Source organism: Melanostigma gelatinosum (assembly GCF_949748355.1).
Source record: "Melanostigma gelatinosum genome assembly, chromosome: 17".
In the NCBI taxonomy this organism is placed as follows: domain Eukaryota; kingdom Metazoa; phylum Chordata; class Actinopteri; order Perciformes; family Zoarcidae; genus Melanostigma; species Melanostigma gelatinosum.
In genome coordinates, this window is record NC_136650.1 from 6119275 (window position 1) to 6139486 (window position 20212).

The 20212-nt window shown below is 45.0% G+C and overlaps 1 protein-coding gene across 1 annotated transcript in view; it reads right to left on the reverse strand.

The window, feature by feature from the left end:
* The window catches only part of hivep1 (HIVEP zinc finger 1), a gene marked incomplete at its 5' end in the record, with an annotated part of 47368 nt that extends 32561 nt beyond the window's left edge, over positions 1 to 14807 (reverse strand). The window contains one exon of the mRNA XM_079288129.1: positions 14768 to 14807. Coding sequence (XP_079144255.1) covers positions 14768 to 14807 — 40 coding nt within the window. The remainder of the gene's footprint in view (positions 1 to 14767) is intronic.
* Positions 14808 to 20212: the final 5405 nt, after the last annotated feature.

Consider the following 20212-nt stretch of genomic DNA (forward strand, 5'->3'; position numbering starts at 1 on the left):
ACAAACACAAAGAGCATCCGTCACTGCACGCCACAAAAGGCTCGCTGCAATTTTCTCTATAATCATTTCAAAATGCTTGTTTTGCCGCGAAACGCACAGCACTTCTTCACGTTTCCTCTCCGAGCTTCTCCACAGATCACTAAGTGTTTAAAAGGGGAGGAGGACAAATTTTAAAAAAGCCGACACGTCTCCTGACGGCAAAGTGTCGCTTTAGTTTGTCGCCTGTAAGCGAAGCAACAGTTTCTGATCGTTGGTCCTCCCCCTCCCCCCCCTCGTGGATATGACCCCCACGCTGCCCGATGATGGCGGACGTCTCACGTGGCGGAGAAACGACAAGTGTCAGGGTTGATAAATACAGCCCACAGCCTGACCTGCAGGAAACCACGCAGCTAACCTCTGCCCTTCACATCTGGTGGGCGCAGCGGCAGAGGACTCTCCTGAAGGCTAGACTCAAACTGAACCTCAAATGGAATTTATCCCCTTAAATTCGGCAGCAACGTGTGCAATCAGTGAAGAAAATACACGTCTGTGAGCAAAATTAAGACGCCGACATTGAATTCATTATGAGCTGTTGTGCCGCTGCGGCAAAACTGCTGCCGCTAATGCTAATAGCGGAGCGGCTTCATTGGCACGAGGGGAAATCGGAGTCAGCAGCTCTCTCAGAGAAGAGGAATGTCTGAGGGCTTGTCACTCAAGAGGAGGGGGGGGGGCGACGTCGGCACATTTCCACCATTTTCTCCCTCGAACCTTACTGCCCAGCTCTCTGCCAGCTCCTCGGGTTGAATCGACAGTACGGCTGCTCTCTCCTCCTCTTAGAGCGGTTCATTCTTTTTTCCCCCTCAAACAACACGATTGTGGCTACGAGAACCTTTTCAGACGTGTCCACCCAAGCTGGCTTCGTCAAGCTGTTGAAGCGCTGGCGTTCTGTCATTCAGACATGACTTATACGTTCACGAAACATTTGGCTGAGGCGGAAAAGTTGGTGCACGTGCAATGGAAACAAACTGAGCGAATACGTCGAGAGGCACACGAAGCACGCGACTTAAACGCGGACTAAAGAGAACTACAATTTGATGCGTTCACGCTCGTATGCCTCTGCCAACCATGTCAAGTTGCAGGTTGCAGATTGCGACATACATCCATGTTTGTCCAAAATGTCATCACTTTTTCATTTCCTATTAGACATTTGCGCAGAACTGTCATAATGAGAGTGAAAAACAACTTGGTTTTGTGAGTCCACAGTGACTTTTAACCACCAAAATCGAATCAGTTCAGTCGGACTATTGTGGCAAATTTTTAAGAAATTCCCTTCAGGGGTTTCCTGAGACAGTGTTCACGAGAACGGGACAATAAAAGGAGACATAACAATGGCGGCAGATGAAAACCTCTGACTTGACTGATGAGCAGACTGCAACCGTCCTCAAATGAACACATGAAATAAACGTACATATTTGCCATTTTTCCAATTTGTTTGACTGGATCTTTTTTGGATGACGTCATCTCGTTGCGCCATCTTCCAAATCTGATACATTTTCGGATTGATTTCTTCATTTATCAGTGAGCGACTTCTGCTGCCTAAAAACCATGCACAAGCCCTTAAATGACAGGACGTTAAACTGTGACTCAGGTGACATGAATATTTCTTGGGTTTTGGACTTTTGTTTCAATAAAACAGGCCATTTTGAAGAAGTGGGCATTTTGGGAAGTTTTGATAGAAACTTTTGTTTTACAAAAAAACGCTCGTACAGCAACATAACCAGACCAGCGCTCCTCCTTCTAGCAGAGCTCCTAACATACGAGTGAACCCCCCCAGCCCCCTCCCAGAATGCTCCTCTGCCCTCCTCCCTCCCTGCTCATTCGTGGGAGGTTCCAGCCGTAGGACACAAGGAACAGCACCTGCAGACCGAGACTCATGCTGCTCTGTTTCCCTGGCAACCCCTACATCGGGCTCTCCGTGTGCAAACCATTAAGCAATACCAGCTCTGCATACATACACACACACACAAACACGGCCCCCACACAACAAACCTTTTAAGGGTTTCCGGCTTACAGACGTTCCCTTCTCTCTTTTTTTTTTTTTTTAGTTTTTCCAAAGCATTTTATTTTTTTTGGAGTTTTTTTTAACGCCTACAGTTTAACTGGCGTCACATTTTCCCCCACAATCACAAAAAAAAAGATGGCCCCCCTGAGTTTCAGAGTCCAAACAACGGCAGCTTTTGTCAGGACACTTCTCTGCAGATGACATGCGTCCTCGCTGCGTATAGGAGCTCTCCGCCCCCATCTGTGTGTCGTGAGCACATCTCCGAAATAATGTGACATCCAGCCTCGCCAGCGCTGGGAGAATTTCTTCCACTATTCTGGGCCTGTGCGCTGACGTGAGCAGAGGCAAATCCTGCCGGCCCCCACCCTGTTTTGTTTTTTCCTTCTCCTTCCCTTAACTCATCATTCCCACTCAGACGCTCACGCCTCTCCGAGTTGCCAACATCAATGCCGCTCAGCAAAGTTTCCAGGAAGTGGCTCGGGGGGTGGGGGGTGGGCACAGAAGCTCACCTGTGGAGGGGAGAAAGGTACTAACAAGTATGGGGAAGGTCAACCGTTCGTTAGCTCCAATTTAACTCGGCCTCTCTGAGCCCTTCACTTGTGCTTTGCTTTGAAAAGTGTAAGCCCAATACACACACACACACACACACACACCGTAAACAGTCAGGTCATCTGTCTTCGGGGGGGTCGTACGTAAATGGCCGAGTGGGTGGCGACACACACACACAAAAAACCACACCTGGAGCAGCTGTGGACATCTGAGCAGCGACAGGTAAACAGGCCTTGGCAGGCTGTTAATGAAGGATGCCTCGATCATTCGTAGAACATTTTGTCTCGCATGGAAGTGCATCTCTGCCTCCACAGAGAGACGCTCGCAGCACAAGATGAGAAGGTGCACGACTTAACAAATGGAGAAACACACACACACACACACACACACACAAGACCTCTGCACAAGCAGGCGGGTGGTGTTGGCTGGTATTAGTCACCGGCGTCGGATAAAACAGGCAGGAGTTTGAGAGACATTCATACTGAGAGTCTGCACACAGCGAACGGTTTTAGGTGAGGTGGGAGGAAGAAATACCAAAGTGGGAGGGAATTCAAATTATTTCTTTGTTTCATGTGAAAGTAACCTGGAGATCTTTTGGTGTGTGAAGTTATGAAAAATGTTTGTTCTCGTCCCGACCGACAGTCTAAACCCAAAATGATTGCTCAAGAAAACAATCGGCAGAATATCCGCTACAGCGGAAAAAACGGTTGCAGGTTTGAACGGCGTACATTTTAGCATCGCGTGGTCACCGCACAGGAGCCGACGTGTGACAGTATGTGAACGATACGGCTACAAGTGAATTCAGACTGTACCTTTGATTGAAAATGGTTTGAATTGTGATCATATGTTTGGTTACAGTCACACTGGATGACCTTTGCAGTGCAGTAATTAAAAAGGGCTCCACTAGGATGAACATGTTCTTCAATGTGGTGCAACACTTTTAAAGAGACACAGAGAAGTTACCATGGGAGACAAATGTCACAATAGAGGAGAAAGAGAGAAGTGCTCTGAGAACTGAAGGAGAAACTTGCGTATGAGCGCTGTGGTTAAAGAGGCAATCTCCAAGAGTCTTCATTTAAATACACGTCTGTTGCTGAAGGAGGCAACACAACGGCGATTGAGCCTACGACCCCCAGATCAAAGTATTGCAACAGTTATATATTTGCACTGTTATGAGCTGGGTGTCTGTGGTGACATTCACAGGGGGGGAAATGCTGTATTACAGTTTTCTCAGTTGTGTACACACACAAACATTGAACGATGCACAAGACTCCAGACTAAACTCAAAGCACATTTCCTTTGTTTTTACTAAAATAGAAATTCTAAATCAACCAGGAGTGAAATCTTAAGGATCGCCACTTTAGGAAGAAGTGAAAATACTCTCATAAAAGTAGAACTCATGCTTTGAAAGTACACAAGTGATCAAATTGTACTTAAAGTACAAGATAATTAAAAAGTACTTAAAAAAGTTGCTGATTAATTGACTACGGTAATTGTAGCAGCTCTGATTCTTACAATTCATTGGGAAACAAGTACAAGTTGTGTTGTCTCGTCAGCTAATTAAGTGGTTAAATAATTCCAATGAAATAAATAAAAAAGTGTTAATGTTTCTGAATTCACTTCTCCTTAGTTAATCATATTTTCTTAATTTACAGTGAGCAAACGTTTGACCGGCAGTTGGCCGTCTGAAAATCCTCACAAACGATCAAACTCACAAACTGGCTTCCTCTAAACCAGATGTTGCCAGGTGTTGGGGAGGTTCCTCTCTGCCCCGCCGCGGTGAACTTGTTAACCTGAGTGGGCTGATCTGTCACGGGGCGACCACCAGTTCGCGTGTCAAATGGCCCACGGTAATAAAAAACACACCTCACAATTAAGAGTTCAGTCAAAATGGAGAAAGGGCACAAGCTCCCGAAAATCACTTTTTCCATCATCAAAAATATATTTTGCAGGATGTCTGACCGATTGAAACCAGCACACACACACACACAGGGAAAAATGATTGAAGTAGATGCTTTTATTCCTCGTTCAATAACAAGGAATATACATTATCCCACATTTCAGGATGGCAAAGTGAGCCATTTCCTTCACCATATTCAATTTCACTCGCACAAACGATGGCCATAAAGATTCCTCCCGACCCGTCCCAGCGCTGCCTCTCTGTCAAAGTGAAGGCCTCTCTGTTGGTTACCACTAATTCAAACAGACATCCCTGAACTAGTTTCGGCCCGTCTGTTGTAGTTACTGTTGCTAAAACCCAGGTTTATTCCTGCCTCTGGGAGAGAAGTTCCCTTTGTGTGAGTCTCGCTGTGTTCAAACACACTGTAATTTGAAGGGACCGTACGGAAACACTGGTTTGGCTGCCTGTGCATGACACAACATGTAAAAATCCAGTCTCCGGGGGCCAACGCGTTAACTCTTTCTCTGCACCGCCGAGGCCTTCACTTCAGACAAATGCTTTTTTAATAGTATAAACCAGTGATAATCAACTGCGTGTCCCAAACACAACTTCAGAATTCACAAAGAAAAAAAAATGGATACATGACGGGAAATGTTTTTTATACCTTTTATGAAAATAAGGTGCCAGAGTGCATACAAAATAAACTCTAGCTTGTTTGTATTAAAGAGAAGGGGAAAAAAGGGCCAGGGGAGGAACCAGCTAAGCCCCACATTGTCCTCAAATCCTAGAAATGATTAACTGGCCCCTGGCCTCCTGTGATTCTGAAAAAAGTGGACCCTGTGCAGGGCGAAGTGAGTTGAGTGTCCCTGGTAGAGTCCCGCTGAGAGGATAGAGGCACCTTTGGACATATTTGAAGAAACAGTCTAAGCTGCGGGGGGGCGTATTCCACGGCAACGGTTGACTGACATTTCAGGGCCGGTGTTGCTTGGAGCCGACGAACCTACCGAGCTAGGCTAACTCGCTCACACACTGAGTGGTGGACGACTACTTGACCTTATAAGGAGCAAGAACCCCTGTGCAGAAATACTCGGTTACAAATAAAAGTCCTGCATTTAAAAGGTTACTTAACAGAGCTCTATATGACATTCACCACATTAATATAGCAGCAGACATCTGTTTGCCATGTAAAGATATAGTGGAGTAATGCAAAGTACACTCATGCAACAGTTTGTGTCACATCTTACCAAAACGTTACTCTTCATTTTTTGGTGCGTTTACCAAAGTCCAGCAACACGTGGAACATTTTTGGCTCATTACATGAATACGGACTTTTCAAAATTAACTATCGTCTTCACAGGAAACAAGTTAGTTACTTTGTTAAGGTTTAGGAAAAGATTGTTTGGATAAAAATAATATTCTTCCCACAATAACGGAAGTGATGGCATGACTCAAGCATGACAAATCAATCAACCTCGACGTCGGACCCCTGGCTGAAAGAATGTTTCAACATTGTACGTTTCTCTGGAACATAATGAAGAAACGTACAATGTTACAGATGTTACAGATGTTGAGGTCACAGTTGGGACGGACAACAGCAACGGCTGGTTACCCACCTGTGTGTGTGTGTCTGTGTGTACAATTAAAGTGGCATTACGAGTAACTTTTTGGTCAAAGTTTTGACTAAATAAGTACAGATCACCGTGAATATGCCAATTTCTTATCAACAACTATTTTTGGGTAGGGCTCATGATTTACAGCGTGTTCTCCACAAAGCCAAATGTTGCTGAGGCAGTGGTGGGCTATGCAAGAGACCCTAACTGTGGGATTAAAAGGGATTTGGAAGGAACTTCAGAGCAGGTTGTAGAGCACAAGGCCGGGGGCAGAGAGCTGACAGAAGGGCCGCCACAAACCTCTCCGACCTTCATTTTTTGAGACACTCCGAGGTTTAAATGTAGCTCAAAATGAGGACCGGAGAAGCCGGACTCTGTGGCTTCAAAGGCAACAAAACAAACAACTCCGTGTCCGGCATCGGGCCGTCTTCGGGTTATCGGACAACTCTGATTAGTGCAGTTCATTCCGACCCTGGATATTTAACCGCAGTCAGCGCCGAGGTCCGAGGCACAGTCGATCATTAACAGGAAACTGTTGTCACTTTGCTGTAAGTTACCGAGGCAGTGAAAAAAAAGAAACACATCACGGAAATCAGTCATCGTCCTGTCAAACTGGGCTGTTGAAGGCAATTTGTGCGCCTGCTTAGAGCACAATAAAACATACCTTGTTAAACGTACCACCCCCCACACACACACACACACACACACACACACACACACACCTTTCACTGCAGTTGTTCACCATTCATCACGCAGCATGTTCTCCACTAAAGACCTGTTGGGCTCTGGTGTGAGGAGCCTTTTCTTTATAAGGCAGGAGGAATGCCAGAGTCAGTTCTATAAACACCGGTGTTGCTAACAAGTCTGGGCATTTTCAGGGGCACGCTGAAAAGCCAAACACCACACACCGTCCGGTATGAAAGAAGTATATAGATCCTATACACACACTGTGAAAATACTCAAATAATAAGTCAAATAATAGCAAAAGTGTTTATTTAGCTGAAGAAGCAGGAGGATTTTCTCAACATATAGATGGAGATATGTGTAAATGTAGTAGAGTAAAAACTACAATATTTAGTATTTATTTATACTATTTATAAAGTATAAGTATCTGAAATATGTACTTAACTGCAGCACCTGAGTAAATGTATTGAGTTACTTTGCATCACTGGAGACACTAGCAGCAGGAGGAGAGAGAGGAGCTACAGTCGCTGGATGTATACAGACAGAGAGTGACAGCAGCAGAAAGGTTAATGAACTGCACTCATTTCTGAAGCGGTGGGTTTTAACTTGGGGTCACATTCTTCCGTTGTGACTGACTAACCAGGCCACACATCCTACAGCGCGCTGCACAACAGCGACTGCATGCAGATTTAAAGCACTTGAGAAGTGAGCTTACAGGTGTGCACCACACAGGAGGAATCATTGTTTCATCTTGAAGCCCAACCAACGCTACAATCCTCAACATTACTAAAAGCAGAGAAAAAAATCAGCACATTTGGAAAAGCTGGCGCTATGAAATGTTTGGCATTTTTACATGAAAAAGGACTTAAACAATTAATTAAAGGATTCATTGTCAAGTACATACAGATAGTACAATACAGATCTGCTCACTAAAAACACGGAAAATCTGGTCGGAGGAACTACACCATTCAGTCTGAATAAACTAACTTTTTCTTGTTGGTTTTACACTTTCCATTGCAGTACATTAAGAAACCCTAGTATCTCATTACTTCAGTTTGCCTGGGAGCAGTGAGTATTATGCTGCTGTCCACAGAGAGAGGGAGTCTGTCTGAGGGGAAACCACTGAGTGTCCCTGCCTGGAGGCCAGCTGTGTGACTAAAGTAAACAAAGACTGGGGGGGGGGGGGGGGGGGGCAGGAGTTCCTAACTTCCTGCGTTGCTGCCCACAAACTGCGTCATAGGACACGCAAGCATCGGGAGTGCATGAGCTGTATGCCGACAGGCCTCAGGCGGGTTACAAAGCCGTGTCAGTGTGTGCTGCAAAAACGTTGATGAAACATTTGTGAAATTAAGATTTACGTCCCGTTTTTTTTGCTGTTTTTTTTTTCTGCGTTCTTGACATCTCAGATAAGAAAAAAAAACTAGAATTACCACATCAAGGTTGTCTGCCAACCAGTCAAGTTGCACTCAACATCCATGTCTGTCCAAGATATCCTCACTCAATCATTTTACTCTAATAGACATTTGTGTAATATTATCATAATTGTGCCAAAATTTTGAAAATTCCTGAGACCTCATGAGAAAGAAGTCAGTGTCCTTGACCTTTGACCTCCACTTCCAATCGATTCACCTTTGAGTCCATACGAACGTTTGTGCCAAATTTGAAGAGGTTCCCTCCAGGCTGAGATATCGAGCTAACGAGAACGGACAACAGGAATAACTCGAGCCCATATAACAGCTCAAGGTTTACAGTGTGTGGTGGTTTATTATGTTTCATATAAAATAAACACAGACAGGAATGTTCTCCCAAAGACTCAGAACAGACTCAATGTTCCGTCCTCTCTGCCACTTGTATTGATCTGTTCATGTTTTGGTCATTTCTGCGTTTGAAACCAGAGTCACCACTTTAGGCACACAGGAAGTAGTTCTTATTAGGGCAGGTGCATTTTAGCTTTCTACAATGAATAATTCCTGGAAAGTTGTAATTAAAAGCTGAACAAAATTTGCTTTTTTGTTATACATGTGCTTATACGATGAACCTGCCTTCAACTTAACAAAAAGAAAGATTTTAAAATATGATTTAGCCATAAAAATTACTCACTATGAAACCGTTTTAAATATCAGTTTCCTGTCACTACTAAAACTGGCCTGAAATATAACTTAGAATAACTAATAAAGTTGTTGTTGCTTATTGATCAACAGCTCTCTTCCACAATGCCAACAGAAACCGACAATTAACAAGCTTCTTAAAGTCAAAGTTCATTGCACAGCGCTTGTATTGGATTAGCATTAGCTTGTAACTACTTATGAGAGTATTTCATTCAATAAAGTTCACACTGGCTTTTTTGAAAATGCTGGTTTAAAATATGTTTTATAATACAAAATTGCTTTGGAAGTCATGTAAAATATTATGCTTAAGAGTGAAGACAATATCTTATCATGCTAAGTTTTGTCGGACTGCTGACAGCATGCTTGTACTCGTTGCCCTCCTACGCCAGCAAGAATGCAGCGCCGCCTTAAATTCACCTGATAGATGCAGCCGGGTCGGCACGGTGTCAATAAAACAAATCACTTTGTGGCCCCTGACAGAGCCGAGGCTTCCCATCATTCAGCCAGAACTCAGAATGCTGAGGTAAAAACCGCGTTGACGTCGGTGCTGCGATTAATTGCTGCTATAAAGCAAAGAAAACACAACGTTAAAGTCTCACTTGGCTTCAAGTGCAGAGTTGTTGTTGTTGTTTTTTAAGCTATCCTCAGGCATTGAGCTTCATTAGCCTACGCGACGCAGAAAAGAGTTCACGCATGTGATCGCATGCCATGCAATTATCGTTTCCTGTCTGATGAAGGAAAAGCCTCGAGTGCAGGCCGGGGAGGAGTTAACTGGGTTACAAGGAAAAACAAGAAGCCAAACAAATATCTCAGCGAGTTATCAGATGATGAGGAAGTGAACTGGGTACTCCCCACAACATGTTGAGCAATTTCACTAGAACTGGAGACGTCACGTTGATCGAGTTCACGCCAACACCTCGAAGACACTGTGCTTTATTTAAATGAGAGACTGTTGCTGCTTCTACTGCTTTTAGATTGAATCGAAACTTTAAAACATGGTGAACAATGTAAAGTCTTAAATTATAGAGATAAAAATCCCAATAAGACAACAGGGAGAGATACACCAGCATTTTTAAATCACAATAGCTGCAGAGGGAAGGCCGCATGAGAGATAAAATTATCACAAAGAGACACTAAATGTTTAAAAAGAGACTAAATGATTACAGAGAGACGCAAAACAACCACAAAGAGACGCAAACCTGCAACAAAGAGACACAAAATGACCACAAAGAGATGAACAACGACGACAATGAGACACGAAACAAGCACGATTTAAAAAAACAACCAAAGAGACACATAACATCCACAAAGAAAACAGCTACAAACACACTACAAACCAGTGAGAACAGGACTACAAAGACACAAAACAACCACAAAGGGATGCATGATGCGACACAGCCACAAGACACAACGCAACCACAAAGATACGTAAAACAACTTCAAAGAAGCACAAAACAAGCGCGATAAAAAAACTACCACAAAGAGACACGAGACAGCTACAAAGAGACACACAATGCAATACGGCCACAAAGAGACACAAACAGACGCGAAACAAGCACGATAAAAAACACCTCTGAAGAGATGCAAAATGACCACAGACAGCAAACGACGTAGTTGATGTGTGTTTCTGTGTCTGGGGGTCATAGGTTATCCTATGTAGGATGGGTGGGGGGGGGCAGTGTCACTCCAGGGGTCTGCGGTCTCATAACCTGCCCATAGCTGTATTTCATACACTTAGCATTCATCTGTTACAGTGAATAAAACAATGTAACTTTTAACAACGTGCAGTTTATTATTGCTGAGAACCAGGGTTTTAAATGCAAGTCTTGACACACCTCAACTCATTTCACAAATGCGCCCCCACCTTCTTTAAGTGTCAAAACCCGCCCTTGAATTTAGGATCTTCAACCCCATCCCCGCCGATTATACTCTCTTCACGTCCAGATCTTTTACCCTCAAGTACAAAAATGCCAAAACACTGCAGCAACTGCAGCTCCGTTGTCTGCACCACGACAAAAAAAAGAGTCGCCAATAAAAATAGAATAAAGTTTTATCCGGCTGCTGTGTCGATCGTCCTCTGTCGGGCGATGTAATGTACTGTTCTAAAACTCAATTATTGCTGTTTGGCCAGTGAAAATGAAAGCACAGGAAGTGTTTGTACGATGAATAAACAGAGGGACTCTGGCTCGCCGCTACAGACATGAGGAAATCTGTCGCGTGGATCTGCTGCTGGGGAATGGCAGTGATGCACACTTTCACACCCAGCGTGTAACGCTGAAAATTCCCGGATCTGTGAACTGCAAACGTCTGTTGACGCGTAAATCTGTCAATTCTCAACCTAACACGAAATCCCTCAAGTTGGTGTTCTGTGTTAGCATGGGGCGATGCTGGAACTCCACTCGGTCAGCCCTGTTGGCTTCAACATGTACTTCTACTGCATTTTGTTATATTTCAGCAGTTGATCTCCAAGTGTTTTAATAAAGTCGGATATTATCTACTATTGTATATACTATATTAAAAGACCCATGCCCCTACAACACTCGTATTTGCTATGAATAACAATTTGTGCTGAAGATAATTTTTTTCAACCAGAAAGTTCAATTACATCGACTCCTTCTCCCTCGTTGACAAAAAAACAGATGAAAATGCAAGTTCAACTGCTATGTCTCCGGTTTCCCCAAAAAGTGTTTGAATATTGAACCACGATTGGCTTCCAAACTAGTTGTGCTTCCTCTCATACGAAACACACGTCTGCGTTAAACCCAGATGCACGTTAGAGACACTTCCTCCCACAGAGAAGGCCAAACATCAGGGAGAAGGAACCTCGAGGATCGCACGTTTTCAAATGGAGAAAAAGTATCTCCACCAAGTCTCTGGATGATGTCGACGTCAACGTTCCTCTTCTTCTTCCACTCTAAATCAAAATAAAATAGCAGCCGATTTTTAGGAGCGAATGGTCCAATCGGGCAACTCTGGTTGACAAAAGGGAGCAACTCCAGTGGTGTGGGAATGGTTTGGAAACACAGTAAAAGTGAGGGGTGTAAGAAAATATTGACACATGAAGTACCGGCATGTAATGCTTTGTGATACGGAATCTATTCTCAAAAACAATGTGTTGATTTTTAATAAAAAGTTGAAATGCAAAGATTCGTGGCAGACAGCGGTTCTTTTGTTTTCTGTTTTCTATGAACACCCGGCCGCTAGACAGCAGTGTTAGTAACCTAATCTTCAGCCATTTGACTCTTCCACGCCAACGTAACCACGTAAACTGAGACAGGAAGTAGCGTAATGGTGGTAAATGGAATTAGTAAATGGTCTTGCATTTTCATACTGCCTTTCAAGTCTTCCGTCCACTCAAAGTGCTTCGAACACACAGATGCTTTTGGCGTTCAGTCAGGTGCCGACCCATTCTTTCTAATGGCGACAAAGAGAAGTCTGGTTGTATAGAAGTCTATGAGAAAATGACTCTACTTCTTTCTTGATTTATTACCTCGGTAAACATTGTAAACATGAGTTTATGGTCTCAATCTCGAGTTTCAAGTCAGTACCGCATGTTTATTTAGTAAGTTATGCTCCATTTAGAGTCACATAGACCATAAAGCAGGGCTTGGCTACCTTGTGATTGACAGGTAGCTACCACGGCGTTGTTCAGTCTCGTCAACTCTAACCCTTTCACAATCGTTGTGTTTTCAGTTCACGAAAGTTACTTTTAAAATGTTTGCATGTCTTATTCAGTTGTTCTTGGCTCCACTCTCTTGTGTCGCTTCTTGCTGCAAAAAGTCAAGAGGGCAAAGGCAAAAAATGCAGAACTTGAGGCCTTAAAAACAGCACAACCAATGGGTGACGTCACGGTAACGACGCCCACTTCTTATGATCAGTCTATAGCTTCAGTGTCTTGCCAAAGGCACTTCCACAGGAAGCAGCCAAGAATCGGACCACCGATCTTCCGATCAGAGGACGACCTGCTCTACCTACTCAGCCACCCCTTTCTGATCACTGATGGTTTGTTCTTCATACTACGACAGCTTTTCTAAAATTAGATCGAAAAAATAGCAAAATATCAAGACTGCTTACAGTATCACAACAACACCGTGACACATTGAGTCGTTACCACGATGACCATTGATTCACCAGATTTCTTTTTCAATAGCAAGCCCCGGTAAAAAGTGTGATCTACAACAAGGCATAGCAACATGTAGGCAGTGTAATGCTGCATTCACACCGGTCGCGTTGATTTTTTGACGCACTGCAAAAAAGCGTCCACACAATCGCGTCTAACGCGCCGCCGGTCGTGTTCACACCAAACGCCGCAAAATCTCGTAGCGCCGGAGAGGGGGCGTGGTTTATCGTCCTGGAAGCCGTTCACCTGGCAGCCATTTCTTTCCGCTGTCAACCGTGAAAGGAATAAGGACGTGTTTGTACGTGTTTTGTACGTCCCTCAAACATCGGAATGCCAAACGCCGTCATGTCTGGTTCATAATATTGTTCAGAGGAGCTCCGTGGATTGTATCGAGCTGTATTCACTGTGTCTAGCAAGCCACCGGTCGCTGTTTACTACAGCTGTAGGAACACAAAATAAACTGATTTGGCTGTGATTCAACGGCAATAAACCGACAAAAAGGGACTCCGAAATAACTACGTAATGATGCCGATTTGTACTTGTCTTCTCCGACAAAAAGGGACTCCGAAATAACTACGTAATGATACCGATTTGTAGGTTACTGGTCTTCTCAATGGAGCTCTGATGGATCGGTGCTAGGCTATGCTAACATCGTAGCAGCTCCACCAGCACTCAATAACGTCACGTAGACGTAAATACGGCAGCGTCTATTCATTGTTTGTACCGTATGGTTTACACACACACATGCATACATATAGTTTGGTCCGGTCTCTGTTGATATGAGGTATCGTAGCGCTCTGGGTGAACACAGACGGCTACAGGATTTATTTCCTGATTCAACAACGGCAGAAAGCCAGTGATGACAGGGGGAGCAACTCAACGCTGATAGGCTATCGCGCCACAGCGTCACGCGATTATGTCGCTGAAGTTGAAAAATTTCAACTCGCGCGTTGGCGATTTTGCGGCGTCCAACCGCACTGCAATAACGCGTCCAACGCGCCATCGCAAAATCGCTGGGCGCCAGTCTCATCGCGTCTGTGCATAGACTTTGTATGTAATCTCGACGCGCGTCAAAAAATCAACGCGACCGGTGTGAACACGGCATAAGTGTAACATAAGAACTCCCATCTGAAGAGCAAGCAACCGCTTTAGTACCAAGAAAGCCAAAGATCACATGATCATCGCTGTCCTGTGAAACGCATGCATGTCTAAAAGGAAAAACAGCCCCGTTCATAAGACAAGCTAATGGATCCTTCAGTTCGGGGGGAGGTTACAAATTTCTCTCTTAATGCATAAAAAGACAGTTAACGTGACACATTAAAAGTCACCAAATTTAGAGATACATCACTGGAGAGCAACATGACGTGTGGTTTATAAAAAGCAAACAGACAAATTGCAACTGGCAGAGCCGAGCATCAACACACCAGTGTTGGCAAGGATTTTATCGTATTTGCCATGAATGGATTTCGCAATATGTGGGCTCATTTAAAAACAATATCAGTCACTACTATGACAGAGACAGTATACGCCTTCTCTTACAAAAAGTCTTCCTGTAATCGTATTTCAGGATACGTAGGAAGATAATGATCACGCTATTTTAAGACAAACATCTCAGAACAAGATGAAATTACCTCATTACTTTGTGGTCAAAAGAGGCAACAGAGCAGTTCCTCTTTAGGCCTTCGTAAAAAAATCCAAACAAAGAAAATCCACCAGCTGATAGGATAAACGCAGACCTCAGCAGCGTGAACTCACCTTTTAAGTTTTTCGGGTTGTTCTGTTTGGTGCGCGGCATCTTTTCCGCCCTCAGTTCACGGGTTGCATCTTGGGGAAACTCGGACGTTGGACCTCGAGAAGAGTTGGCTCCTGAGCCGCAGGGTTCATCTACAGCAAACACACGTATATGTATACATTGAGTCACAGAATCGGCTAAACGTGAGCTCCCACACATCAATAAGGCACTCATGCTGGCCCCCGCAAGCGAGCGGAGTCCTCTGCTCTCGCTTGGCAGTAGCCTGGGAGTCCGGGGCAGAGTCGCTGAGTGAGTTCATTCCTCAAACAGGTGCCACAAAACAAGAATGGGCTTTTCATTTCAAGCCTTTTGCCTCTCGGAGCTGCTGTGCAATAATGTCCAGTGCTACTCGGGCTACCTTCTGTGGGGAGGAGGTGTGAATATGCCCCCCCCTCCATATGAATATAACCTCTGCAGCAGCTGCTATCTGCCACTCTGATCTGGAACAAAAAGGCGGTGGATCGGCCGTTGTGTACGACTGATGTGAGATGTCAGCGGCTGATACAGGGGTGGCCCGCGCTTCACTTTGGCGAATGTCGGTGCGAATGGCGGTGCGAATGGCGGTGCGAATGGCAGTGCGAATGGCGGTGCGAATGGCGGTGCGAATGGCGGTGCGAATGGCGAACGATGCAAACAATGAGGTCCCGCGTGCGACGCCGATGAACGCTTCGGGTCGGGCAGCTGGGAGGGGGGGTACATGGAGGTTACTGTCAGAGAGAGACCTCCCTGTTTGAAATTGGATCACTGCGGAGAGGCAGACCGCCAGAACACTGAACCCACCTGTGTGTGTGTGTGTGTGTGTGTGTGTGTGTGTGTGTGTGTGTGTGTGTGTGTGTGTGTGTGGGATGCTCTTTTGCCAAAATGAGAGATCAAAAGCGTAATGTAAGATTCATGCAAATTCTGAATGGCAAAGAAAGGGGGGGGGGGGGGTTGTTGAAGTTAAATGTTATCAACATGTCAAAAACACAGAGCTACAACAGCAACAACCGCAGAAGGAAAGCTCACCTCTGCAGAGACAGACAATCACAACATCATGAATAAACATCTGATAGAATCACATTTTTTCCTAAGCTTTCTTCCCCCTTGCATCCCCCCCCAAACACACAAACACAACACCTCTACCTCGCGCCAGGAGCGATGCACGTTGCAGAGCTTCAGGAATCAGTCTTTGTCCCCCCCCCCCCCCCCCCCCCATACTTTATTACATAACACTTACTACAACCGGATGAGGATTTTTTTTTTGTTGCTCCATACAGTTGGTACATGTGGCGCTATGGCAATGACATCACCTCACGGCGGATTTCGATATATTCAGTCGCGCGCGCCCACGTGTGAGCGTGCGTGTGTGTGCACGGCGGTTGCAGCAGGTCGCAACTAAAACACATCCAGGTCGGGTGGTTGAAGTCACACGATTCGGAAACGCGCGTCTCACCTGTGATGCGCAATTCGGTTTCGGTTCGGGGATCGACTGCGCGGATGATGAGGCGGAGGAGATGGGAGAGAGAGAGACGTGCACATTTTTTCTTTCCTCTGGCGCGTCTGTCAGTCGGTCTGCCAGCCCGTCTGTGGTTGCGCGCGTGCGTGCGTGCGCACCGATATTTGAGGAAACACCCTGATACTGAAGCGAGGATACAAAAAAAACAAAAAATAAACATACCGGTGACCCAAGGCAAGGCTGCGCTGTAACGCTATGTCCTAACACGGGCAGGCTGGAATGCACTAGCAGGTGACTCATGATGATTTCCACTCACACCTGAGGATCGACCAGAGGCATATTATGTAAAAAAAATAAAATAAAATAAAAAGCAGCAGCAGGCGGTAACGCACGCACAGTCACGCATTGTCTTGGAGTGTGTGATATAATCAATAAGATGCAATAGAAGGACATATAAATAGAGTGATGCTGCACAGATTTGTGTTGTTGCAAAGTGAGGTGAGCGCCACGGTTCACCGGGCGCGATCGTGACAAACATGGCAGGAGGAAAGACAAATCATAGGGATTTAAGCGCCTGCAATGAAGTCAGCAAAAACAATGCGTGGGAATAGCGTATTCTGTGCCTGTTGCAACACGTGAACGCCCTGCAAGGCGAGGGAGGAGCCAGGGAAAACCCCTCACTGTCTCTGCATCGGCGCTCGAACGGGACACTTCCACCGTATCCAACAAAACACCCGCCGCGGCCGGAAAACCTTTTCCGCCCGCCACACATGCACATTTTATCAGCAGCAATTGGTGATGACAGTGACCACGCGAACACATAAGTAAGGGGGGGACGGAAATAGCTTGTGGCTTACCTAAGGTGCAGAAAAACAAATTAAGCAACAAAGAGCACCGTGTAGAGAAGCTCCGCAGCCGCCCGGGGAGCTCAAGTTGCCTCCTCAACAGCACGGTTTGCTGCAGAAGTCCAATACAACACTGCGCCAAAAAAAAAAAAAAAGAAACCGGTGCCGGCCTCCTACGTGAACAAAGTACACTTCACAGACGCTTTAAAGTTCGCAGCAGGCTAAACCCGGACAAGACAACACAGCGGACACCGATAAAAGCATGTCCGACTTCTCTCTGGCTGCAGCTACCGACAGCGACCTATATCACATTGACACCCCGCCACCGGGCAGCGGCTCCCGGATCCAAAAACACAGAGAAAAACAAATCTAGCTTGGATTTATTAATACTCACAGGTGCAGGGTTGTAACACACCTCTTAGTGTAAAGAGGAGGTGGGGGGGTACAGCTCTGTATTTTCTCCCTTCACCTTCTCTCTCACTTTCTATTGCAGGAAACAGACAGGCCCACTGACGTCAACGGGGGTCCCGTCTCCGCCTCCCAGCTACGGGGTGTCCTCTCCGGGCAGCGGGGGGCTCCCGACGGCCGGTGAGCCACCGCAAGGCCGATGACACCGGAGCCAAAATTTCACCCGCGTGTTTTTTTCCCCTGTGTTCGTTGAGCTACACCTCCTCTCTCCCTCGCGATGGGGCTGCATTAATCGTTTCTCGTCGCTTCTAGAGGAGCCGCAGATCGTGTCGTTTGTCGTGACGCCCCCTGGTGGACCCCCACACACTCGCTCTTCTGCACATACTTTAGGACTGACGGTTTTCCCGGAGGTTCCTTGTTGTCAGGTCACGTTGTGCCCCTCCGCCACTAGCGACTGGGCTTTCCCATGCACAAACCCGCAGCGGGCTCACAGCAGTGGGTCTCTTTTTGCACCGGGACCGGTGCCTGTTGGGGAAAAATAAGAAAAGAAGGATGGCCTCTGTCGCCTCCGTTGGTGCTAACCACTCAAACTGCTGCTAGTCACGTCCCTGACCTGTTCATTACACCAGCGTGGCCTTGTTTGCAATAAGGGTGATTAACAAAGGTAGACTCGACTTGAGTTTCCCAGGTAGGCGGATTTTATGAGTTCAATTCTAGAATAAAATCGACTGGTATAATTAAAACGATATGATTTTTTGTAAAGTACATAGCACATTTCATTTTATACTTAAAAAAAATTGAAATATGACTGATTGTATTTTTTTGTGTTTTTCTCGGGATCAAAATTAACTAGAAGACACAACAACATCAAACATAGAAAGGAAGCGTGTGGAAAGGAAGCGTGTGGAAGCGTGCAATAGAAATGCTCTGAATTTCGAATTGTATCACTTTTGAGAGACACAACCTTTCCAATACACGGGTTAGGTTACATCAAAGCTTTGTGGATGTTCCTGACTGACACATCTGTATCAGTGAATTGTGCCTGACGTGTCTTATGTCCCCTGTTTCTGTGCAGAGTAAACTGTGGAGCTCCGCTCTGTGTGGTGGGCTTGCTATCCCACATCTGCTACACTAATACCAGCTGGTTTGACATTATCAACCCACCTATATCTACAGTCAATCACAACACTTCATTTTGAAACTTCACTCACCATATAGGGTACCTTTTATCTGTGTCAAGCAATAACTGACAGGCTCAAGCGCAAACAGAACACCATGGACTGAAATTACCTTGAGCACATTTTATATTTCTAATGTCTTCCTTTCTTCCTCAGACATAAGCACATAAAATGTCTGTCCCCTTGTTGAACAAGCTAGCAAACAAATCTCCATAAGAAAAGTGTCCTAGCTAATGTTGCTTTGTAAGTGAGTTAGCAATGAGCTAAGCTAGCTGCTGTTAGTCGCACACATAGAAACAGAACACTTTGCGAACAGCTCGCAAACGTACCTGCAAGTGTTGAGTTTGACTGCTTTATAATATGCTGCAAAGTGTTCTTCAGTATCACTGCCAACATTACGGGAGGCTAGGCTAGGAGGCTAAAGGAGCTAGCTATATCCAAAGCAGACATTGATTCTTTGTTTTATAAGCGAACGATAACGGTTAACAAATGCTTATTAATAATAACCTCAAATTAAAATGACTTTTATGTCCTTACCTTTCTTGACAGCTCTCCAATTGAATGACAGGTGATTTCAGCTAATGTTTCCCAATCATGCTAAGGCTAACATTCTGAAGAACAAGCCAATGTTTTTGTATTTTGATCAGACCTTCACAAAGTCACCAAGTCTGTAGGTCTATCTCTATCTGAGTAGGATCGACATGTAGAGTCGACTGACCTTTGTGATTCACACTCACTTTTACACCGTTTCCCCCACGTTAGCTCATATTTTCCACAGTAGCTTTATCTTAGCGAGCCCTTTATGCTGTTGGCTCAAAGCCAGCGAAGAGCAACATGGAGGGAAATTTTTACTTCTTCCCCAGTTTCACCTTGCTTCCAACAAACATGTAAAAAATACCATGAAACAAGGCCGCCCCACAATGCAACATGTTCTCACAACCCGCAGTCAAAGGAAAGTCTTTAAAACAAAGACAATTTCCTTTTAAACATCTGAAATAGGTTGATTGTAATCTTGCATATTTTATAATATTTCATTTTCTAGATATTTTCGTGTCATTGGCAGCAGAAGAAACCCGTCTGGGTGATCGGGTGCGTCGAACACCAAGAGGACACCGTGCTGTTATTTGTATCCTGTTGGTAGTCCTCTAATCACCGTGAGCGGGAGTTGGTCCAGCAATGATGACACATCACAGAGACGAAAAAGGTCATGCTATATTTTGCACACATAGTCGGAAATAGCTCTCAAATAAAATGCGTACACACTATAATTAGCACACACTTGACTATTTTAATTAAAAAGTAATTTGTATAGATTTTGATGTTTTGGTGTGAGATGAGACGACCCAGATTACCGAACCCGCAGATTTTAAAGTTTCAAATTGTTCATATCAAGCTGCAGTTGCAGCAAAAGCTGTCTGTGAGAGACACAGCTTTGCTGCAGTGAGGCAGATCTACCCATTAATAAGTGATTGTGTGACATCCGCCCACCTTCATATCACAGGCTTCCTGCAGACTTCCTGCTTTATGACTCACCTGTTTCAA